Genomic DNA, 26,224 nt, shown 5'->3' on the forward strand with positions numbered 1-26,224 from the left:
TGAATAAAGATTTAATGTAGCCAAAGATTATAGGGTCCCCTGGGGAAACACTGACCACCACTTTGATTCCTACCCTGTCAAAATAACTCGTCCATGGCATTTTCATTCGTTGTCATGTCAAACACTATTCAAAGTGCCCACTATTATTTATATTCTAACTGTGGAATTATAATAAACATTCTATTTCCATGATTCCAAAAGTTCACCCAAGTGTTTTAATCAACATTTGGTTAAAAAATAAGTATATTTGCTAACATCTTGGCAGTGTGGAAATTATCTCAAATGAGTGCAGGAAATGCAGAAATTGATGGAAGTGCAGGAAATTATTTTAGGTTGAAGTTAAATTGAACAGTATAAAACAATCCGAATGGAGAAAGACCCATTGAAATAATGTGTAATATATGTGTTGACACCCTATGTTCACGCACTACTCATAAAGCAAATTTAGAACTTTCATTAATCAAAATCATACACCAGTGAGTCATGGAATAGTACACCAGTGAGTCATGGAATAGTACACCAGTGAGTCATGGTACACCAGTGAGTCATGGAATAGTACACCAGTGAGTCATGGAATAGTACACCAGTGAGTCATGGAATAGTACACCAGTGAGTCCTGGAATAGCACACCAGTGAGTCCTGGAATAGTACACCAGTGAGTCCTGGAATAGTACACCAGTGAGTCCTGGAATAGCACACCAGTGAGTCCTGGAATAGTACACCAGTGAGTCCTGGAATAGTACACCAGTGAGTCCTGGAATAGTACACCCTATTTTGCCTTGTCAACACAGACACATTGAGTTACGTTGATTACGCCAGCCACCCGGCTTGTTAACACAAAATGAAGCAATTATGGGCAGTCAAATGAACTGCTGAGGACTTGCACTCTAACAGTTATGTAATAGTCGTTGCCAAATCTCATTACTCTTCCACAAAGCATCCCTGCTACGTTTTGACTTGGTATTAAGTGGACATACAAAACATTCAGTGAGAGAGGGAGAGAGAGTAAGAGAAATAGAGAGAGCTGTATCAAACGAGTGACAAAGAAAACAAAGAGATCTTTTTGGAAGGCTGTATTCTGTATACAGTCATTACCCAGGGCTAGAGACAGATGAGGGAGGACAAGAGGCTTTTCCAACACAGCTGTTGCAGCATGCCTAGAAGCAATTATGATTTTTTTTTTTTGGGGGGGGGGGGGTTATTGCGTGCCAAAATGCCTGACAGGCATGCACAACATAGAGGTGGATGGATGGGCCCCTGAGATCAGGCCACAATGAGACTGGTTATTTAGCGACTTGAGTCAGCAATTAGTAATTTTACCTTAGCCAGTGGTATTCAAAGTCCTTTTTAGATATAGACAGTACCAGTCAAAAGTTTAGACACACCTACTCATTCAAGGGTTTTTCTTTATTTTTACTATTTTCTACATTGTAGAATAACAGTTGAGACATCAAAACTATGAAATAACATATGGAATCATGTAGTAACCAAAAGTGTTAAACATAACTAAATATATTTTACATTTGAGATTCTTCAAAGTAGCCACCCTTGATGACAGCTTTGCACACTCTTAGCATTAATAAGCAAAGAGACATGAAGGTCAGTCAATACAGAACATTTCAAGAACTTTGAAAGTTTCGTCAAGTGCAGTCGCAAAAATCATCAAGCTCTATGATGAAACTGGCTCTCATGAGGACCGCCACAGGAAAGGAAGACCCAGAGTTACCTCTGCTGCAGAGGATACGTTCATTAGAGTTACCAGCCTCAGAAATTGCAGCCCAAATAAATGCAGTAACAGACACATGTCAACATCAACTGTTCTGAGGAGACTGCGTGAATCAGTCCTTCGTGGTCGAATCGCTGCAAAGAAACCACTCAAGGAGGCGCCAGGGTAGCCTAGTGGTTAGAGTGTTGGACTAGTAACCGAAAGGTTGCAAGTTCAAATCACTGAGCTGACAAGGTACGAATCTGTCGTTCTGCCCCTGAACAGGCAGTTAACCCACTGTTCCTAGGCCTTTGGTCTGATGTGTCCAAATTTGAGATTTTTTTTGTGAGACGCAGAGAAGGTGAACGGATGATCTCCACGTGTGGTTCCCAATGTACTTTGCTGGTGACACTGTCAGTGATTTATTTAGAATTCAAGGCACACTTAACCAGCATGGCTACCACAGCATTCTGCAGTGATATGCCATCCTATTGGTTTGCGCTTAGTGGGACTATCATTTGTTTTTCAACAGGACAATGACCCTCCAGGCTGTAAGGGCTACTTGGCCAAGGAGAGTGACGATGCATCCGATAACCTGGCCTCAACAATCACCCGACAACCCAACTGAGATGGTTTGAGATGAGTTGGACCGCAGAGTGAAGGGAAAGCAGCCAACAAGAGCTCAGCATATGTGGGAACTCCTTCAAGACTGTTGGAAAAGCATTCCAGGTGAAGCTGGTTGAGAGAATACCAAGAGTGTGCAAAGCTGTCATCAAGGCATAGGGTGGCTACTTCGAAGAATCTCAAATATAAAATATACTTTGATTTGTCTAACACTTTTTTGGTTACTACATGATTCCATATGTGATATTTCATAGTTTTGATGTCTTTACTATTATTACTACTAAAGAAAAACCCTGGAATGTGTCCAAACTTTTGACCTGTACAGTATACAGTCGTGGCCAAAAGTTTTGAGAATGACACAAATATTAATTTCCACAAAGTCTGCTGCCTCAGTTTGTATGATGGCAATTTGCATATACTTAAGAATTTTATGAAGAGTGATCAGATGAATTGCAATTAATTGCAAAGTCCCTCTTTATCATACAAATGAACTGAATCCCCCAAAAACATTTCCACTGCATTTCAGCCCTGCCACAAAAGGACCAGCTGACATCATGTCAGTGATTCTCTCGTTAACACAGGTGTGAGTGTTGACGAGGACAAGGCTGGAGATCACTCTGTCATGCTGTTTGAGTTTGAATGACAGACTGGAAGCTTTAAAGGAGGGTGGTGCTTTGAATTATTGTTCTTCCTCTGTCAACCATGGTTACCTGCCAGGAAACACGTGCCGTCATCATTGCTTTGCACAAAAAGGGCTTCACAGGCAAGGATATTGCTGCCAGTAAGATTGCACCTAAATCAACCATTTACTGGATCATCAAGAACTTCAAGGAGAGAGGTTCAATTGTTGTGAAGAAGGATTCAGGGCGCCCAAGAAAGTCCAGCAAGCGCCAGGCAGTCTCCTAAAGTTGATTCAGCTGCGGGATCGGGGCACCACCAGTACAGAGCTTGCTCAGGAATGGTAGCAGGCAGGTGTGAGTGCATCTGCACGCACAGTGAGGCAAAGACTTTTGGAGGATGGCCTGGTGTCAAGAAGGGCAGCAAATAAGCCACTTCTCTCCAGGAAAAACAGGGACAGACTGATATTCTGCAAAAGGTACAGGGATTGGACTGCTGAGGACTGGGGTAAAGTCATTTTCTCTGACCAATCCCCTTTCCGATTGTTTGGGGCATCCAAAAAAAAGCTTGTCCGGAGAAGACAAGGTGAGCGCTACCATCAGTCCTGTCTCATGCCAACAGTAAAGCATCCTGAGACCATTCATGTGTGGGGTTGCTTCTCAGCCAAGGGAGTGGGCTCACTCACAATTTTGCCTAAGAACACAGCCATGAATAAAGAATGGTACCAACACAACCTCCAAGAGCAACTTCTCCCAACCATCCAGGAACAGTTTGGTGACTAACAATGCCTTTTCCAGCATGACGGAGCACCTTGCCATAAGGAAAAAGTGATAACTAAGTGGCTCGGGGAACAAAACATCGATATTTTGGGTCCATGGCCAGGAAACTCCTCAGACCTTAATCCCATTGAGAACTTGTGGTCAATCCTCAAGAAACTCACAAATTCTGACATACTCCAAGCATTGATTATGCAAGAATGGGCTGCCATCAGTCAGGATGTGGCCCAGAAGTTAACTGACCGCATGCCAGGGTGAATTGCAGAGGTCTTGAAAAAGAAGGGTCAACAGTGCAAATATTGACTCTTTGCATCAACTTCACGTAATTGTCAATAAAAGCCTTAGACACGTATGAAATGCTTGTAATTATACTTCAGTATTCCATAGTACCATCTGACAAAAATATCTAAAGACACTGAAGCAGCAAACTTTGTGAAAATTATTATTTGTGTCATTCTCAAAACTTTTGGCCACGACTGTATATAAAAAATGAAGAACAAAAATGATTGCATGGGATAATATGTGTTTGTGAAAGATAATTTGAGATTTTTTTTTTTTTACATTTGTTTATTAGTTTATTTTCATTTTGAGAAGAGATCAACATTTAATGAATTGGTTATTTGTTGATCTAAAAATCTATATTGACCAATTTGAAGGTTTGGTCATTAGATCTGGGGTGGGGTTGCAAGAAATGATTGCCCAAAAAATGGGGTCCCCAGAAATTCTAGCGGGAAAAGATTGGGTCCCCGTTGAAAAAGTTTGAATACCGCTGCCTTAGACGTACTGTAATTTTAATGGTAGTGTGGCTATAGCATTGTATTCTGTATTCTGGAAAAACAGGTAGGGCCCGTGCCATGACAAATCAACAGGACCTGTTTTATCGATCATACGAAAGCCAGAAGACGAGGACAAGGAAAACCATTGTTTTAAGAGGAGTGCACCAGGCGGTTTCCAAATCATGTGACTTTCGGCGATATGGTCTGTGGTACACTCTACATGACCAAAAGTATGTGGACACCTGCTTGACAAACATCTAATTCCAAAATCCTGGGCATTAATATGGAGTTGGTTCCCTCTTGGCCGCTATAAAAGCCTCCACTCTTCTCGGAGGGCTTTCCAATAGATGTTGGAACATTGCTGCGGGGACTTGCTTCCATTCAGCCACAAGAGAATTAGTGAGGTTGGGCGATTAGGCCTGGCTTTGCAGTCGGCGTTCCAATTCATGCAAAAGGTGTTCGATGTGGTTGAGGTCAGGGCTCTGTGCAGGCCAGTCAAGTTCTTCCACACTGATCTCGACAAGTAATTTCTGAATGGACCTCGCTTTGTGCACGGGGGCTTTGTCATGCCGAAACAGGAAAGGGTCTTCCTCAAACTGTTGCCACAATGTTGGAAGCACAGAAATGTCTAGAATGTCATTGAATGTAAACCACTCTGAAAGGACACCAATAATAAGAAGAGACTTGTTTGGGCCAAGAAACACGAGCAATGGACATTACACCGGTGGAAATCTGTCCTTTGGTCTGATGAGTCCAAATTTGAGATTTTTGGTTCCAACCGCAGAGTCTTTGTGAGACGCAGAGTAGGTGAACGGATGATCTCCACCTGACGTTGCTTCCAGAGGCAGTTAGGAACTCGGTAGTGAGTGTTGCAACCGAGGACAGGCAATTTTTTACTCGCTATGCGCTTCAGCACTCGGCAGATCCGTACTGTGAGCTTGTGTGGCCTACCACTTCGCGGCTGAGCAGCTATTGCTTCTAGACGTTTCCACTTCACAGTAACAGCCCTTACAGTTGAGCCTGCAGCTCTAGCAACCTATGACGGTGCCACGTTGAAAGTCACTAAGCTCTTCAATAAGGCCATTCTGGTGCCAATGTTTATCTCTGGAGATTGCATGGCTGTGTGCTCAATTTTATTCACTTGTCAGCAACGGGTGTGGCTGAAATAGCCGAATCCACTAATATGAAGGGTGTCCACATACTTTTGTATATATCATGGCTATATTGGCGCTGTAAATGGTCGTTGTTAGGGAAAGCAATATTGTTGTGTCTAACGGGAACACTGTAGGAACAGACAAATAATTTCCGCTGATTTACAACATTGACGTATGACTTCTCAGGCAGATGCATGCTCTCAACCTCCCAGTACACATCACTACTACCCCAAAGAAAGTCGCAAAGTACAACCGTCTGTAATCGAAAGACTTAAGAGCAAGGATTACCAAGCATATCCGGAAGACAACTGAGCTCATGTTGACATTTAGGCTTTAACCCTTTCCCCATCTGGTTTTCATTCAGCCTCATTCAATGAGAACATGCTCATCGTCAGATAATCACCCTTTTCCCTTTTCAGTGGCAGGAAACCTATTGGTCACACCTGGAGTTAATCAGAATTAGATGGGAGACAAAGGATCGGGGGGCACGCAGGGGTGAGTGTCTCTGGGTAAAAGAGTAACTGGCAGGATGGGTCTACAGAGGTAGGAGGAACACAGGTGTGCACCGATGTCAGCGGTCGATCCAGACCATCCACTGTCATCTAGCCTGGATGGATCGACCCCCAGAGACCATGAGCTCATTGCAGACTCCATCGCTCATCCCACAAGGAAGCTCATCTTATGGGACAGACTTTGTTGATACCTTACTTCTTTATTTTGCTGCACGGTTTAAGTTACGATGATTTACGATTGGGAGTTACCTAATGATTCCACACCAAGGAAGTGCCACATGTTAAAATAAAAAGCTGTTGGATGTTTTATTCCTTCAGTTTAAGGAAGAATTGAACAAATGGAATTCTTGTTGGAGCATTTGTGTGGTCATTGTTACATGTATAGTGAAGAAAAATGTAAACGCAACACGTAAAGTGTTGGTCCCATGTTTCATGCAATTAAATAAAAGATGTCGGAAATGTTCCATATTCACGAAAAACGTATTTCTCTCAAATTTGTTTACATCCCTGTTCATTTCTCCTTTGCCAAGATAATTAAACAGGTGCTGGGGACAATAAAAAGCCACTCTAAAATGTGAAGTTTTGAAACACAACACGATGCCACAGATGTCTCAAGTTTTGAGGGATGGGCAATTGGCATGCTGACTGCTGGAATGTCCACCAGAGCTGTTGCCAGAGACTTGAATGTTAATTTCTCTACCATAAGCTGCATCCAACGTCATTTTAGAGTATTTGGCAGTACGTCCAATCGGCCTCACAACCGCAGACCACGTGTATGGCGTCGTGTGGGCAGCCCCATGTTGAAAGGATCTGTACACAATTCCTGGAAGCTGAAAATGTCCCAGTTCTTCCATGGCCTGCATACTCACCAGACATGCTCACCATTGAGCATGTTTGGGATGTTCTGGATTGATGTGTACAACAACATTTTCCAGTTCCTGCCATATCCAGCAACTTTGCACAGCCACTGAAGAGGAGTGGGACAACATTCCAAAGGCCACAATCAACAACCTGATCAACTCTATGCGAAGGAGATGTGTCGCGCTGCATGAGGCAAATGGTGGTCACACCGGATACTGAATGGTTTTCTGATCCACGTCCCTAACCATTTTTTTTCTTACAGTATCTGTGACCAACAGATGCATATCTGTATTCCCAGCCATGTGAAATCCATAGATAAGGACCTAATGAATTTACTTTAATCGACTGACTTCCTTATATGAACTGTTACTCAGTAAAATCTTTGAAATTAATGCATTTATATTTTTGTTCAGTATATTTTGTACGTTAATGGAAAAGGTTGTAATTTTTTTTTATACCTTTTCACACCTTGCTATGAAATCTGCAAAATTGCCTGGCCAGCATCATTTAGGAAAATGTAAAACCTACATGAAAAACTATTGACCTGTTGGGTAATCCTGGGTTCGCATATGCCAAGTATGTGTTTCACTTACTATTACCCCCACCTAAAGCAATGTTGCCTCTATTGACTTCAATTAAAAAATATTGGCTTTTGATCACTTTCATGTTACTTTGCCAAGCATTTTAATAACTTTCTTTGCACCCTGTCTAGGGGAAACAATGGATGCTGATGTCTCTCACCTGCTGAGCCAATGAGAAGAGGTCCTGATGCAGAGCGAGCACGGCCCTGTAGAAGGCTCCATCGTGTGTGTCCCTGGGGATCATACATGTATACTCCTCCATGCTGTCCCAGTGGCCTGCACACACACACACACACACACAATGTGGATTTCGACTCGTCGTTACCACATATGCGATGTACAAATTGACTCGCATAGACGATGAAGGAGCATCATGCTCTCTCCCTCCGTGTAAAGACATTTGACTGCAACCACAGCGTACACACACACACACACACACACACACACACACACACACACACACACACACACACACACACACACACACACACACACACACACACACACACACACACACAGTGTGGTTGTACCCCCACCACATGAAAGCCCAATGTTGTGTAATATAAAAATGTCTGTTTCCTCAAAACATTAATAAAAGTCTGAACCCAGGGTTCAATTATAGCGACTTATTTATAAGTCCTAATATCAGCCAGATATGTAATGAATCAAGAAAAACCATACATCATAATTATTATTATTTAAGGCTGTAATATGTAACTTATTGGGCGACCCCGACCAAATTCACAGACATTTGAGTTATAGATATGTAATTCTAATTGAAAGTAAGTCTAAGAAGCGGCAGATCTGTTCTATGTGCACTATTTCTATGTTTCCCGTACTTAAGTTTAATTTTTGCGTCTTTTACTTTTGGGTTTGGTACACCACAGCTGATAACATTATTCAAACAGCTGAAAACACTATTTATTTGTTATGGAAAATATATTCCACAGCGGTATAGATGGTAAAATGATTCTCTACACTAAACTTGCTTGTTTTGTCACAAATTGAAATTAGGCGAACTATTTGAATTTTAGCAACCAGGAAATGAATACTTATGTTTCCTCAGAGTGCAGTCAGTGTTTGGGCATTTATGGGGTGCATGGGGGCCAGTGGCTGAGTACTGTGTTGGGATACGGATCAGGTTCTAATGTAATGAAGCCATATGCTTCCTGGGCTCCATAAACAGTATGCGTGGTCTTGATCAGAAAATAGACTGGTGTAAGCTGAGGTATTTTTCTCCACCATAGAACATTATGATATGGTTACTTATGTGTGGATGCATTCCCATCTGGATGGTCGAGCTGTCGCTGTTATCATTACGGCTTGGCTTCAGTTCCAGCCAGTCAAAGAAAATGGAAGCCCGCTTCCTGTATAGCGCTCCCAGAAGAGCTCTGTGGCAGAGGTTTGGCAAACAACATTGCATTCTGAAATGTGTCCACTGTTCTTATGTACCAATTGCTTTTTGAATGTACAGGCATCTGCATATTAAATGATGTCAATTTGTTGCTGGTCATTTGCACAATAACTGCTCTTTAGTATTTCAATACTCTAACCGGTCTCACCATTTACTGCATCTTATATCTGCTGTGTGGTTGTCACTGTTTTTAATGTTGTTTTTATAGTTGTAACCCTGACTTCACTACACAATTGGGACAATACAACTATTGATTGATTTGCTAGCTGTATTGAATTTCATCAATTACATTATTGTGACTTCAGTATATCAAATACAGGAAAATACAATCTGTACATGGTACCTTCATGCACCGTTATCTATAAAATGGGTCTGCTTTGGTCAAACCATTTTATAATAGGTTTGTAATAGTTATTGGATTGAATTATTAATGTAGTCATAAAGCAATATGATTGCTATAGTAATTTGAAGCATTTTGTAACAAGGCTGATGCAGGGTTGAGTGAGAGCTCTTACCTAGACCCCATGCTGCAGCGGCTGCCATCCGTGCCATCTTGGCCTGCGTATCCTCAGTGACCAGAGTCCACTCCTCACAGCACTGCTGGTGCAACTGGCCCCTGTGCAATGAAAATAATTTTAAAAAATAGTGAATTCTTTGCTACATATTTTTGTTTGTGGACCCACTATATTTTTGGCGACTGAACCCTGATACGCACACACGCAAACACGCTTTAGGCAAAGTTTAGTGACAAAACATTTTAGAGGCCATCCTCTTGGCGACAGACACAAAATGTTGCTAATTTCCTGCAATTGTACACATTTTGTCATGGTGCTGAGAGAAAATGTGACATTTTAAAGCAAATTTCCTGCAATTCCAGGAAAAGTTAGGCCATGTATTATATAATGTATAACATAATGTATAACATAATCAATGCCATAACACTTTTGGAATTTTAGATTCTAGATATGGTGGTTGTTCTTTCTCAAGGATGATCTTATTAAAAAATATATAGCTCCATTATCTTTTCTGTATACTTTATATCTGGTTTTAGTGGATTCATTTTACACCGATTTTGGGTTATTGTATTTTTACATATTTTTGGAAGTGGCGGCAATGATTTAGCAGCGGCGGCCCGTCGCTACTAAATTAATATAGGGGAAACACTGAAAGACAAGACTCGGCTAAGTGTCAAATGAAATGTAATCTTTACACTAGAATGTTTCCATTTTCCGCCACCAAACCCCATTTGATTTATTCATTGACCAGTAAAGCCCGCGGGACTGGCACAGAATGAAAAGAGAAGGGGACAGAGCGTAATAATGGATGCTCAGCTTCACTGAGAACTTGGCTGAGTCTACCTTTTTTTATTCCCTGGTAAACATGAACCAGCCAGCCTGTGACCACGGTCCTGATCATATCAGATATCACTGTCAACTAACTAATACTAAATGTTCTCTTCGATTGGAACTCAACCGGGACAAAACGTACAACCAGTACTGCGTGTGACCGCGTGTCTTCACCCTGCTCCATATGGGTGGAACCCTCAGCGCAGGCGCACGTTTGCAGGGGGAAGAACATTGGATGAGTGTGGCAACAGATTAGATGGGGTGAGTCAGACAGGTTTGTGTCTGGTAGATATGAAGTGTTTCCCAGCATAATGCATAATAATAGGGGGGTTAGAACACCACAAAGCCCCAGTGTGCTACAGCCCTGCGTGTCTCACGTAGCATAACGCGCCGTTGTCAAGGGCATAACGGAAAGTGCTACGGCTATCGGATGACTCAGCAGCCAGTCACTCAACTCAATGGAGGTAAATTCCACCTGAAATTAATCTAAACATAAATAGAGGGAAATTGAAGACAGACATTATTTCTTGGTACTTTGTTTTGGTATAGAGCGGAGTGTGAGCACAAATGCCTGAACATTCATTTAGTCTGTGGTAACCTTGCCAAACAGTAAAGGAACATGGAAATAGAATAAAACTAGCAAAAAGCATGAATTGATGCCCACCCAAAAAAGCTGCAGAGGTGCTGACTAACGGTATAGTAAACTTATGAAAAATAAAGAACGTTGCACACTCTACTCCCAATGATGGATAATACACCAACAGTGCCTTCTTCAGGGTTTACCTTTAAAAAAAAAATGGAATAAACACTAAACACTGTATTGAGACAGACAGTCAGGCTATGCTTTGCATTGAATAGGCAATTGTGATCATCTTAAAAGTAGGTTGGAGCCCTTTTGGGTAACTTATTTACTTTGAATGAGCTGATGACGCGGACGCTACTCTACAGGACTGTTTTGCTAGTGCAGACTGGAATATGTTCCAGGATTCATCCAATGGCATTGAGGAGTATACCACCTCAGTCATCGGCTTCATCAATAAGTGCATCGACGACGACGTCCCCACAGTGACCGTACGTACATATCCCAACCAGAAGCCATGGAGCTAAAAGCTGCCGGTTTCAGGGAGCGGGACACTAATCCAGACGCTTATAAGAAATCCAGCTATGCCCTCAGAAGACCAATCAAACAAGCAAAGCATCAATACAGGATTAAAATTGAATTCTACTACACCGGCTCTGACGCTCGTCGGATGTGGCAGGGCTTGAAAACTATTACGGACTACAAAGGGAAACCCAGATGCGAGCTGCCCAGTGACGCAAGCCAACCAGACGAGCTGAATGCCTTTAATGCTCACAGATCCTCAAAAAGTTCTACAGCCGCACCATCGAGAGCATCCTGACCGGTTGCATCACCGCCTGGTATAGCAACTGCTCGACATCTGACCTTAAGGTGATACAGAGGGAAGCACATACGGCCCAGTACATCACTGAGGCCAAGCTTCCTGCCATCCAGGACCTATATAATAGGCGGTGTCAGAGGAAAACCCATAAAATCATCAGAGACTTCAGTCAACCAAGTCATAGACTGTTTTCTCTGCTACCGCACGGCAAGCAGTACCGGAATGCCAAGTCTAGGACCAAAAGGCTCTTTAACAGCTTCTACCCTCAAGCCATAATAAGACTGCTGTACAATTAATCAAATGGCCACCAGACTATTTACATTGACCCCCCTCCATTTGTTTTGTGCTCTGCTGCTACTCACTGTTTATTATCTATGCATAGTCACTTCGACCATACCTACACGTACAAATTACCTCAACTAACCTGTACCCCCTGCACACTGACTCGGTACCGGTACCCCTTGTATATGTTATTGTACTGTGTTACTTTTAATTATGTTTAACTTTAGTTTATTTGACAAATATTTTATTGACTCTTCTTGAACTGCACTGTTGGTTAAGGGCTTGTAAGTAAGCATTTCACGGTAAGGTCTACACTCGTTGTATTCGGTGGAAGTGACAAATAAAGTTGGATTAGACGAGTTAAATACAACCGTATGGACTGACTCATCGCTCATGGGGTTGTAGAACAAAGGGCTGCACTGTCACTTATGTGTACTCACTGTAGATACGCTTCTTTTCCTTAGCTGGAAACAATGTATTCCCCCCAGACTGCTATCCTGAAGTAATGTGAAGTAATGACAGTCAACTGTTATGTAATTCTGTCCGTTTTCCCATTTCTCTCACTTGAATCATGTTCTTGTACAAAGAGAATATCATCAGGGGTATACAATGATGGCACAGCAAAGACGGTTACACAAGCTAATCGTTGTCTGGTTAGCTTCACAAACTCCGGGACGGTCCACATTCTTTCAAACTGTTCTAACATTGTGTGATTTCCTTCCCAGCGGCTTTGCCCCTTGAAGGCATTTATACAGAAATGAAGTTGAATCACCTGTGGAGAGGGAGGGAAGGAAGGAAGGATGGAGGAGGGGAGAGCGAGTGAGAGAGCACAAGAAACAAAGAGAGGGAGAGAGAGAGAGCATGAGACAGACAGAAAGAAAGAGAGAACGTTCTTGAGTTCAATCTTGGAGCTGGCTGCCTGGAGCTGTGGTTGAGGGTTTCAGTGTACCGAACCAACAGGCCCAGTCACGAACTGGCCTGGGCTGACTGTCCTCGCACACTTTCCTGTAATACTACCAGGCTCTCGTTAGAGGAAACTATTGACTTTTTCCCCCGTCGCTTCACGCCCAGTCATCAAAGAAGCCCAATGTCAGATTCCATTAGTACATACTGCAGGAGCGGTCGTGAGCAAGTACAAAGAGTCGGGGACGCGTCTGCTCCCGGCCAATCTTCTCTGTCACAGACCATGTCCTTCTCCATTACACTCACAAGGAGTACACATCTCAAACGGCTATTTATTACTTCATTGAAGGCAACTTTTTGAAAAAGGTGAGCAAGACGGTGAGCAACACTCGTTCCAAAAAGGTTGTCTTCACAATCGTAACACGATATGACAGCTGTAATGTCACCTGAGATTACATTTTATCATGACAGAGCATTAAAGTTCCAGAGTAGACCAGACTTTCCCCCTATAGTACTTAACACAACACCTAACAGTGAATAGAAAGACACTAAGGCCTACACAAAAGGAGTTACCTCCAAAAAACTCCCCTTTGATTGACAGTGAGGAGAGACAGAACACAGACTCCAAAGTGTTGTGACTCACCATTCGCCCAGGGCCTCCAAGCAGCGCATGCGCCCCAGGATCAGCTCAGGGTCATCCTTGTTGATGTCGATCTTCTTGTCGTACGCCACCAGTGCATCCTCCCACTCGTGGAGCTTCTCGTACCAGGTGGCCTGGATTTCCTGTTCAGGAACAAGAAGGCCCGAACAGTGTTAAAGCTCCCAATTCACCGCTTTATTGACAACGTTTCCATCGTATGACCACAAAGATGTACGTATGACCACACACTTTTCTATAGACTGAATTTCCTGTTAAACAACACAACCAGGTGGTGCGAATGACTTCTGATAATTATCTATCCGCTATACTAACTATACTATAAGATGATTATTGCTTGCAGTGTATGGCCATCTGAATGCATACATGAGGAATGCGATGATTGTTTTTGTTCCGTTTGCGGTAAGATACAAAAACTGCATCTGATTTCGATCTGCTCAGGGCTAAAGCAAGACCTACACTGGACAGTCAGTTCCAAAATTATTGGCACCCTTGATAAAGACGAGGCTAAAAAAAACGAATCAATTATACAAATATTGAGATATATGGTATGCAACAAAAAAAGGGGGAATTTATATTATTTTATACTAATACAATTGCTCAGAGGAAGTGATTGTTCAATTAGTAGCAAGTTTTTACATTTTTAAATACCTCACATTGCGAGGATAACGTGACTGAGCATAACGTGACTGAGCCTTTTTGTATATGTTTTATGAGATTGGAGAACACATTGGGAGGAACTCCCAATTCCTCCATACAGGAATATAGGAATTCCCCATTCCTCCATACAGACTCATTCCAGATCCTTGATATCCTTAATCTGCTCTTATGGACTACCCCTTTAATTCAAACCATAGGTTTCAATGGGGATGAAGTCCAGAGACAGATGGCCAATGTTGATTGTATTGAAAACAGGGGCGCCAATCATTTTGACACTCATCTTTCTGAGATTTTTTTACTTCTTTAACTAAATCTATTTTTTAGTATAAAATACAATATTTAAAAAAAAATGTATATAGTTTTTGTATAACTTTTTGCTCATCTTTATTAATGGACATGACTATATATACTATAGTTTCCAAAGTATACTACTGTATGGATTTTTTCAGAATTACTTTTATTTCTACTAAACGCTACTGCCCAAATTATGAGATAAAAAATACATGGAAAACAAGTGGTCATCAAGCCACCCTCTTTATGACACTGAACGCACGAGTGGAGATTCCCACCATAGGCATGTCTCGACCTCTGGCGACCTGGTGATAAGCCCGACTGGGATGCCAAACAAAGAAGGTGCCACCGGGCGCAATCTTCTGCTTCGCTCACCCCATAAACGCTACTCACTGTTTACCTTATAAACAAGGTTTCCTGGAAGCGCTCTCCAAGGTGCTTTTACTTCTGAAAATATTTTATGGAGAACATAATTACAGCTCAAAAAAGACAGACGGTAGGGCACTTTAGTCAGGCAACCAAGTGTGAAATAGTCGGAGGCCTAAGAACCGGACTTGGGGCTAAAAGTAGCCTCTTAATAAAAAGCAACGGCACATACTGTAAAATGATATATTGGCCTAACTGTGTCGACAATCACACAACCCTACACATCAAAACACACAAAGAAATGGTTAACACTAGAAAAGCCTGGCCTCGAAGGACCCCTCTTCGAGCCAATGACGAGTCTTTTGGACATTTTAACATTCTCATAAATACATTTCATATATGCTCTTGCTAAAATAATAATTTGGCTGTATTTATTTATTTCTTAAGTAACATTAGAATACGAAAGAAAATGTATTTCAAAGAACACAATAGCATTTTCATTAGTTTGTGTAATTGTAGACTATAAGTACAAATTATAAACCACCAAAACAACACAGTTTAAGTGTTAAAATCCATTAAATAAACAATCACAAAGTTAATGAATTAATAATTTGTTAAGGGCAGGTCTTAAGGAACATTATGAGACTAAAAAAATGCATTTCAAAAGAACAGAATGGCATATAATGAGTTTAAATATATGACTGTGCTTTGAGTGTTGCGAGTGCATGTGGAAAGTGCATGGAATCACGGGAAGTTATATATTGAAATAGAGCTGAAGGGTTCATCTTTAAGAGTTGTTTGGCAACGACAGTGTGTTATATAGACTTATTCAGGAAAAGTTGAGGAAGGAGGAGGGAAATTACTTTAAAAATAACAGAGTAATTGAAAATGTATATTTGTTTTGCGTCCGTCCACATGTCCCTCTCCGCATTTCTAATGTTAATTGAGCACAAAAATCTAGATTTTGCAATGGCCGTATCAGTCTTCGGACTTGAACCCCTGTGGTTTGAATTGAAGAAGGTAGTCAATAAGCACAGACAAAGGATAGAGGATTTGGAAAGATTTAGCATAAAATGTAGATCAGTATTTGTATTATTTATTAAAAACAGTATTTTTTTGCTCATTTTTATCAAGGGTGCCAATAATTGTGGACCTGACTGTATGTAATATACTTTCCAAAGTATACTAATGTATGCATAGAAAACAAGTGGTCATCAAGCCACCCTCTTTACGACACTGAACGCATGAGTGGAGATTCCCACCATAGGCATCTGAGTTGTCAAATGACCTCTTTCTGTTGACTTACTGTATATGTCTGTGACCTCGGGAGGAAGTGATGCGCAGAACTGACTCGACCTCTGGCGACCTGGTGATAAGCCTGACTGGGATTCCAAACAAAGAAGGTGCCACCGGGCGCAGTATGATGCCTCACACACCCCGTAAAACGCTACTCACTGTTTACCTCATGAACAAGGTTTCCTGGAAATGCTCTCCGAGGTGCTTTTATTGTAAACTTTTACTTCAGAAAATGTTTTATGGAGAACATAACTACAGCTCGAAAAAGACAGGCGGTAGGGCACTTTCGTCAGGCAACCGCCTGTGAAACAGTCGGCCATAGAACCGGACTCTGGGCTAAAAGTAGGCCCGAAATAAAATGCAACAGGACAGGATCTGTCGGCCTGGTTGTGTAGAACTTGTAGACAAAGTTTAGTGCCACAAACGTATTTCGTTCTGTTTTAGTTTTAAACGGGGGAGAGCTTAACAAATGTGTCTTAATTCACTGGTCGCGCTCACACACATATCAATGGGCTGATCAAATGAGGGGGATATGTAAAATGGCAGAATTATACAGCGTGGTGCAATTACGCTACACAGGGGGAAACAATCAAGAAGTCAAACAAAGAAGCCCTTTCTCTCTGTGTGTATTACTTAATCAAATTTCCATGACCAACAATTGGCGGCGTCTCTACATACGTATAACAAAAAGTAAGTAACGTGGTATCGACACTGGGAGGCTGCTCTCTGAACCCATGTACAATCTCCTGTCATAGTGCAAGGCACTTAACCCCCCCACAAAGTAGCTATACCCATTAGGCAACTGTATAAAACACATGGTCAACCCTCAGTTGGGTGTGCAGGCTTTTGATCAAGCCCTGCTCAAACACATCACAGCCAGTTTATCAAGGTCCAGTTGAGCAGCTAACTTCTAAAATGGGTTTTGTTAAAGAGGGACTGGAATATAAGCCTGCACACCCATTAGCTCTCCTGGAGGATGGTTGTCAACCTTTGATGTATAACAGTGCAACATTATAACCAAATATGTTTTGATGCATTTTGAAATAATTAGTTCATTCAATATATCAAAGATCAAATGGCTATGGAAGGCTAAAAAACATTTTATTCAGCTGAAGCAAGCCCACAAATTTTCTTCAGGAAATGTGTCTTTTCTAGTTCAGTCACATTTATCTTAGCTACCTTAGAAGTGTTTACTTTGAAGGTTGACTAGTATCTATTGAGTTGCAATGTCCCATACATTGGAAGTATCTACAAAACGTTTTGACGCCACATTATCCAAATGAAAGGCTACTATCTAATATGTTTTCCTAAAATTACTGTTCGCGATTCAAAAATTATTTTGATTCACATAATCAGAATCACCGCGATTTAACCAAATCTCAAGTAATACAATGCTGAGGTGAATCGTTCATTTAGTCAAAAATAATTGTTTAAATTAATTAACTTTTGTATGACATTCGCGAATGTATGGCCTCATTCACGAGTGTTGGTGGAAAGTTTTTGGGGATGACATGATGAAAACAAATACATGATAATAATAGATAAACACCTAACTAGAAGGTACAATATGTGTTTAAATTGGCTACCTAGTTATTAGTCTGTTCTCTATCATATTTTATAGGCTTAGCTGCTGCTGCAATGTCTCTCCTTGATCCACAGCCCACTTGCCTTGCACACATGCAGGTGATGTGTGCAAACCGAGACGAGCTAAAGTGTCATTCTGATGTGTTGATTTTTATTTGATTGAGAAAATATTTAAAAGCTGTGCCTAAATAAATGTAATTAACATACATTAAATTAAATTGCCATTACTTTTCTGATTTTATCCTTTTCCAAAGCTTTTCCAGGCCTGGAAAACACCATTTTAAAATGCCATGACTTTTCCAGGATTTTCATGACCGTACGAACCCCGGTGTGTGGAAAAAGCAGGGCGAGGGCTCCCAAGGCATGTACTCTATTTAGAAAATGTTATTTCATATCTGGAGCTGGTCCCTTTGGAGAACATGAAACGGTTTGAGGAATAACAGCAGGGAGTACTATGCATCACAGTTAACATAACAGAGGAGCCTCTGAAAATCACCTGCAAGAAGATAAATTAACCTTGGCCAAGACAAAAAAAAATACAAAATAAAAAAGTTACATAAAAGAATAGTGTTTGGTTTATAAAAACCACTTGAGAATATTAATAGAAATATAGACGCCACAAATGTGAAAAAGTGACACGTTGCCGGCTTTCCACTTGGCATGTGAAGCGATCCCACAGGGACATGACCAAATAGTGTGTTTAAAGTCATAAAAGTGTCTTAAAACTTCACTGTTAAGTCAATATTACAGTTAGGGACTTTGGTATGGTGCATAAATAAATTTTACAATTTGGAACAAAACCTCCACCAATCCATCTTAGCAGACTCAGGAGAAATTGTAGAAATAATAGTATCAGGTATGTGATTTTTTTAAAGATATATATTTTTAAACTATTAACTGGAGGAGAAAAAGCCCAATATGTCTACTCCTGCATACAAAGCTATTGACCATGGAAGTAGATGTCCTCTGCACGTGTTGGAAAGTGAGCACAGGATGTTGTAGAGCACCTGTTTGAAAGCTGCTCATCCTCTTGTTAAGGATGCAGTTTGAGGGAGGAGGTGAGGAAAGGAGACACTAGTGTCAATTTAAAGTGAATGTACTGTAGAGATAGATGACTGTAGACAAGAGTCACTTACCAGTTCGCCAAAGTGCTTCATGGCGTACTCCAGGACCCCGGATGCTGCCTCTGGCTGCTGCAGTTTGTTATTGATGCTGGAACAAGACACAGAAGCAGAGACAGCTTTACGTCAATATTCATACCCAATCTGGCAACCGACTCAGGCACTCTCCCGTGTCACGTACAGCATGCTCTGGGTAAGAAAGCGGCTGAGGTCTCACACACAGTACAGTGGGGTCCGATATTTATGGACACCCTTGATAAAGACGAGCAAAAACGACTATGATCCTTCCAATACTGAGCTATGTTGTACGCAAAATAAAAAGGTGAAAGGATATTATTTTATACTAACAAAATTGCTCAGAGAAAGAGATTTTGTTTAACAAGTTGTTGAAAAAAATCTAAAAAAACATAGGGGTCAAAATGATTTCACTACTACAGCACCCTACCCTTGCGAGGACAATGACACAGAGCAGGGTGCACAATCAAAAACACATCTTTTGACCAATGGGTAAAATAAAACGTTAATTGTGTATATATTCCTCTTTCTTCTCGAATCCGAAGGACTTAAAACAATATAGAGGTAAGATGGATATCAATTTTGAGACATGACACACAGTATTTTCATATTTCAGTAAGCGCTTTACATATTAATTCGAAATTCCTGTTCTTTTTTTGAAGATTTCTCACAAAAACAAGCGTCTCTCTGTAAAATGTAAACTGAGCGTATACAAAACTTTCTATTAATACTTTTACATTTAATTCAGCTCGTGTCATGCTCATTTAGCTTTTTGTGACCTGCGGAATCAACTTTGAAGACAACGTCCACAAAATGTAAAATCCTCAAAAGTTGTTACGAACAACCTATGTCAACTGAGCTAGGTGCTCATTATCAGATGTATTAGGTTCCAAAATCCAACTGTTTGGATATAATGTTAATGATATGTTAGAGAAAGACCCCACTGATTCAGAACAGAATTCATTATATTTGTCTTGGTAAAATGTACCGTAAAACTACAAATTGACGTAAAACTACAAATTGATGTCTCAAATAGCCACCTGTCCCTTTTAATAGCCGGGCAACGGCACACATTTCAGCAAATAAACGCCTCCTTCAAATAAACATTAGGTCTAAATGAATTGTTAACGAGGTTACCATGAATTGCTTATGAGGTTTAATATTTGAATTGTTACATTAAATAATGCAGTAATGACAAAACAATTATGGCAATAATCCGTTTTTATCACCAGTAAGAAACTGATAGCCATTGGCTGCTAATAGCTGAGAACTGCTAGCTAACAGGCAAGCACAAAAACAGTAAACAACTTCACGAGTACAGAGCCCTAGAACTCGGCAGATTGCCAGCTAGTGGCGAAAAGAAAGAACTGCTAATAAATGCACAGTCAAAGAGGACAATTACTATTCTGGAACATATCATTTTTTTTAGCATACTAAGACAAAAGAAAAGTGACACGTAAATTCTAACACATTACTGCAGGAAATTAAAAAATATATTAAAATGCTGGAAGTGAATGCTGGAATTAAACAATTAACAAAAAACAATGCAGCTGTTGGCATTAAGGAAAATAGATGCCTGGTTAAAAAAAAAGACTGTCTCTAACAAGAGCCTGTTGTGTTCAGTGATTTAAGCAAATAAAATCCCAGGCTATTAATTAAAGTTTTACTGCATTTTATAACATAAGGAAGTGAAATTCCACCAACAAAGCGCATTTTCACCCACTCTGGGCAGAGAGGGTGGAGACCCTAAAGTGAGACTTTTTCAAAAAAGTTTTATAAGATTGGAGAACACAGAATGAGTGAACTTTTTTGATTGGTTCTCATATGTAGGTTCTCATATACATGTTATTTGCATGTGCAACACTCTCCACACTTCCTCGTCAATTTCCTCCGCTCCCACTAGATAAGTAAAAAGGCCAAGCTAAAGATAGGCTAGCTGGCCTAGCTAGCTAAAACTGTTGGGAGAAAAACTCTGATGGAGCTTTCTGAAAAGTTGACAGAGAAACGACACTGCCACATAGTAACAACGAACTTAGGAATTTCATTAAAATAGGAGTAACTTGAAGAATCGAGCCTTCGTGCAAAGGGAGGATGTATTGGTGGTCTTGCAAACGGGCTTGATGATACTTCACATACCTAACAATTTCATTGGTTCTCTTGTAGAGTGTATCCATTGTTTTCAGTGCCATGATGTCCTTGAAGAGCAGATTCAATGCATGAGCAGCACAGCCAATGGGTGTGATGTGAGGGTAGGACTCCTCCACTTTAGACCAAGCAGCATTCATGTTCGCAGCATTGTCTGTCACCAGTGCAAATACCTTCTGTGGTCCAAGGTCATTGATGGCTGCCTTCAGCTCATCAGCAATGTAGAGACCGGTGTCTCTTGTCCCTTGTGTCTGTGCTATTGTAGAATACTGGTTCAGGGGTGGAGATGTAGTTAATTATTCCTTGCCCACGAACATTCGACCACCCATCAGAGATGATTGCAACACAGTCTGCTTTCTCTATGATTTGCTTGACCTTCACTTAAACTCTGTTGAACTCTGCATCCAGCAAATGAGTAGATAAAGCATGTCTGGTTGGAGGGGAGTATGCTGGGCGAAGAGCATTCAGAAATCTCTTCTAATACCCATTGCCTCTGAGCATCAGAGGTGAACCAGCTGCATACACAGCTCGAGCAAAACAGTCATCAGCATTTCCCTGACTACGTTCCTCCATTGAGTCCAAAAACACTTCTGATTCCAGGTGGACCATGAGCTGTTGCTAGAGATGTCTGATTCATCATTTTCACCTTGAATAAAGGTAGAGGGACTTTTGTCAGAGGTTGCTTGCTGTGAGCGCTGTGGGAACTTTATGCACTTGGCCAGATTACTTTGCATCTTTGTTGCATTCTTCACATATCATTTGGCACAGTATTTGCAAATGTACACAGCTTTTCCTTCTACATTAGCTACAGTGAAATTTCTCCACACATCAGATAGTGCCAGTGGCATTTTCCTGTGAAGATTAGAACAAAAATGAGTAAAAAAAAATACAAAATACAATTCCATGTACAGATAACTAGTTAAGCAGTTAGATTAAACAACTTCTTTGTAAGATAAATGTTTTAAAATTAAACATGTATGGAAACGGGTGAATTAACACTCAAGCAAGCTAAAACCCACATGATAGCAAAAACAAACTAGCAGAAATTGTTAACAACTTAGAAATGATTCAAACACACTTTGCTGTAGGCTATTATTTACTAGTTAACAAAATATTCATATGTCATAAAATATATTCAACCACCCAGTACTGTAATCAAAACTTACCAGAAAGCATGTAGTCCTTGGCTCAGACAGTGTAGTAGTGTGGGCTCAATAGCATCTCAGTGTGCAAGTTCTTGAGAATCAGCTGTACATGTGACGTAAGAGTGCACTGCACATGTGATGGGAGAATGCACTGTGCATGCAGATGGTTGAAATTAGATTGAATTGGGGATAGTTTAACCAACATATGCCACAAGACCTATAATTGCCTTATGTGTATCCAACAAAAAAGGTTCCTGTTATACGATAACTTTTTTGATTAATTTAAGCAAATTCCAGGGCTTAACTTCCCAAATTCTGGAAATTTACCAGAAAGTTTCCGACCCTTTGCAACCCTAGTTGCAGGTAATGCATAATACAGAATGGATCTAATAGAATATAATTTGTTGTCAGAAAAGTAGTCTACCTATGTGTTTGTTTGATCAAATGGGTGCAACCCATTCCTAAATCATCACACGAGCTGTGTTCTAACCTACTGCAAACCCTGCATTGGCAACAGTGATAAATCCAAAAGTACAACTGAATTTACGCTGAGAAAGCGGGGGTTCTGTCGACACATAGTGGAGACTTGATATAAAGTCACCATTAATTCGGAGTTGACAAATTCCGGACCCCATCCCCACAAATCATAAAACTAATGGTCAGCGCTAATTTGCGATTGTGAGCAAGCCAATGGCCAACTGGACTATCCACTCATTGGCATGTGCATGTTAAACATTGTCTTTTCAACCAACAAAGGTGCCCTGTTTGGGAGATAATGTCATCCACTTTTCTGTCATGACTATAATCCCCCGGGCATCTAATGTTTAAGAACCCACACATCTGGAAGCACTCATCTGAAACGCAAGTCTGTAGTATTTCCTCATCTATGAAAAGCCATGCTTGGCCTGTTCCAATACATCTGTTAAAATGTAGCGTTTTAAGGAAGTTGGAAGGCGAGGACAGCAGGCGAGAGAGTTGATGACATCGGAGCCTATATGTCAGGAATCCCAGAGTGCCCTGGGGTCAGGGCCAGACCAATTTGTTGACTGGACCCAGCGAGAGGTCATCTGCATGCAAACACAGCAGTTGCTAACCAAATGTACTACAAAACTGGGCATATCAAACACTAAATATGTGGTATGTAATAAGGAAAACAGAGTCCACATTTTCTACAGTCACAGGTAAGTTCTGACAGTACATAGGATTTATTTATCCGCAAATGTTAATACACAGTATCAAACGCACCACTTGTGTCATCTCAAAAATCTTAAAACAACTCTTGGAAAATCAAGAAATCAAAATGTAATACACGTGAATAAGAAGGGTTTCATACTTTTGTGGTTTAATTTCCTGCCTTCAAGAAGGACATTATGCAAGAGGAGGATATGTCAGCAATATGTGATTGCCGGCTACTCACACATCAAAGAGGCTTATATCACTTCACGGTCTACGGTGTGGTGATGTGATAGATGAATGGAGTGCCACAGGGATCAATGTCGGGACTGTTATAATTAATATTCTGGGGGAACCAGTGTACCATCATATCCCAATCACAAATTTGGCATTTTAAGACTCTTCCGGAGCGTGAACAGAGGACATCTTTCCTAGACAGATAAAGCACATCACTGTCCCAATGTGGCACTAGTATGACAGGGTATTGGGTTGACAGTCAGTGTAAATAATATAGCAACCTACAGTAATGCTGGGCTAGAGAGAAGCAAGGCTGTATATTACCTCAACCCCTACACGTCTCATTATTTGATAAAATATCACCTTCCTAATTACGGTATAGAGCAGGTGTGAAGGTTGACCCAGCAGTAGGTTTTTAACAGGCTGACGAACTTGACGGATGTGTTGCCAAAGTGAGGGTTTTTATTTGGTATGAGAATAATTTATATATCCGGCAACTGTACAAGTATTTACAAAAACAAATAATCAAGACAATTAACAAAAGGTAGGCCTAATAAACTTAAAAGAAAACCCAGGCTTCAATCATGTCTGTACTCGTCAGAATGCAGACTTTACCTTGCCCTGTTTCTGACCTGCAGACAAAGAAATTACAGGGTTTAAATACCAATACCCAGGATGTTTCTGACCAATGAGAACAAGCCAATTCACATCATGATCACTTCACATTTAAAGCAAACATTACAATACACACCTGTTCATATTATAAACATAAATGTATTTCCATAGCACACACAATAAAGGTGCACCATGCTTTAAACATAAATGAAAGTTAGGGATCAGAACATACACAGTGCATTCAGGAAGTATTCAGACCCCTTGACTTTTTCCACATTTTGTTATGTAACAGCCGTATTCTAAAACTGATTCAATTGTTGTTTTGTCCCTCATATCTACGCACAATACCCCATGTTACTGTAGGTTCTGAAAACAACAGAGTAAAAACGGACAACTAGAAAAAGCTCAAACTAAGTGTATTCACCCAAAGCTGAAAAGACAAGGTATTACACATCTAGACAGCCAATATATCTCTGTTGCTAGGCAGGAACTGAATTGGTTCCTCTCACTGGTATAGTCACAGCCTTGCCTGATACTAACACCTTCGTGGGCATGGAAGTGTATGTGTGAGATAGGACTGTAGTAGGAGAGACGTTGTGGTGGGCCTCTCTGGCCCCCTCCCAGAGGTTCCTTCTCACTTCATCTGTTGACTTGACCTCGAGACGCATTCTTCCATCCTCCCTAGTTCCGCAGCTGGCCTGCCTTATCAGACTAACTATTGCCCTTCGGCTCCCTCCTTAGAAACATGGAGCAGAATACAAACTTTCTGCACTTAGTAACTTATACCAAGTCCCGATCTAACCTTCATTGACCCCAGCATATACATTCCTTCTACATCTAAAGTAATCAAGTTCTAGTCTGGTAACAATGAACAAGTATATTTCAAGCTAGAATCCAACACCCATAATGACAAAGCAAAAACACGTTTAGAAATATTAGCAAATGTATATAATGTACTTTTTGTACATAGTCCCTTCATTTTAGGGGACCAAAAGTGCAGGGACAAATTCACTTACAGTGCATTCGGAAAGTATTGACTTTTTCACATTTTGCTACGTTACAGCTTTATTCTAAAATTGATTAAATTGTTTCCCCCCCCTCATCAATCTACACACAATACTCCATAATGACAAATCAAAACAGGCTTAGACATTTTTGCAAATGTACTGAAAATAAAAACTGAAATATCACATTTATATAAGAATTCAGACCCTTTACAAATTACTTTGTTGAAGCACCTTTGACAGAGATTACAGCCTTGAGTCTTCTTGGGTATGACGCTACAAGCTTGGCACACCTGTATTTGGGGAATTTCTCCCATTCTTCTATGCAAATCCTCTCAAGCTTTGTCAGGTTGGATGGGGAGAGTCACTGCACAGCTATTTTCAGGAGTCTCTAGAGATGTTTGATCGGGTTAAAGTCCAGGCTCTGGCTGGCCCACTCAAGGACATTCAGATACTCCTGGGTTGTCTTGGCTGTGTGCTTAGGGTTGTTATACTGTTGGAAGGTGAACCTTCGCCCCAGTCTGAAGTCCTGAGATCTCTGGAGCAGGTTTTCATCAAGGATCTCGCTGTACTTTGCTCTGTTCATGTTTCCCTCGATTCCTGACTAGTCTCCCAGTCCCTGCCGCTGAAAAACATCCCTGCAGCATGGTGCTGCCACCATGCTTCACCGTAGGGATGGTGCCAGGTTTCCTCCAGACGTGGCGCTTGGTATTCAGGCCAGAGAGTTCAATCTTGGTTTCATCAGACCAGATAATCAATCTTGTTTCTCATGGTCTGAGAGTCCTTTAGTTACCTTTACGCAAACTCCAAGTGGATTGCCATGTGCCTTTTACTGAGGAGTGGTTTCCGTCTGGCCACTCTACCATAAAAGCCTGATTGGTGGAGTGCTGTAGAGATGGTTGCTCTTCTGGAAGGTTCTCCCATCTCCACAGAGGAACTCTGGAGCTCTGTCAGAGTGACCA

General features: G+C 41.0%; 1 protein-coding gene across 2 annotated transcripts in view; it reads right to left on the reverse strand.

The window, feature by feature from the left end:
- The window catches only part of LOC139416417 (mechanistic target of rapamycin kinase), a 125,109-nt gene that overhangs the window by 33,612 nt on the left and 65,273 nt on the right, over nucleotides 1-26,224 (reverse strand). For both annotated transcript variants that reach the window (XM_071165009.1, XM_071165008.1), the window contains exons 29-32: nucleotides 18,944-19,019; nucleotides 13,596-13,735; nucleotides 9,537-9,637; nucleotides 7,768-7,883 (exon numbers count right to left, since the gene is read on the reverse strand). In XM_071165009.1, the coding sequence (XP_071021110.1) occupies nucleotides 7,768-7,883; nucleotides 9,537-9,637; nucleotides 13,596-13,735; nucleotides 18,944-19,019 (433 nt within the window). The remainder of the gene's footprint in view (nucleotides 1-7,767; nucleotides 7,884-9,536; nucleotides 9,638-13,595; nucleotides 13,736-18,943; nucleotides 19,020-26,224) is intronic.

The sequence above is a fragment of the Oncorhynchus clarkii genome, chromosome 9 (assembly GCF_045791955.1).
Source record: "Oncorhynchus clarkii lewisi isolate Uvic-CL-2024 chromosome 9, UVic_Ocla_1.0, whole genome shotgun sequence".
Taxonomy (NCBI): Eukaryota; Metazoa; Chordata; class Actinopteri; order Salmoniformes; family Salmonidae; genus Oncorhynchus; species Oncorhynchus clarkii.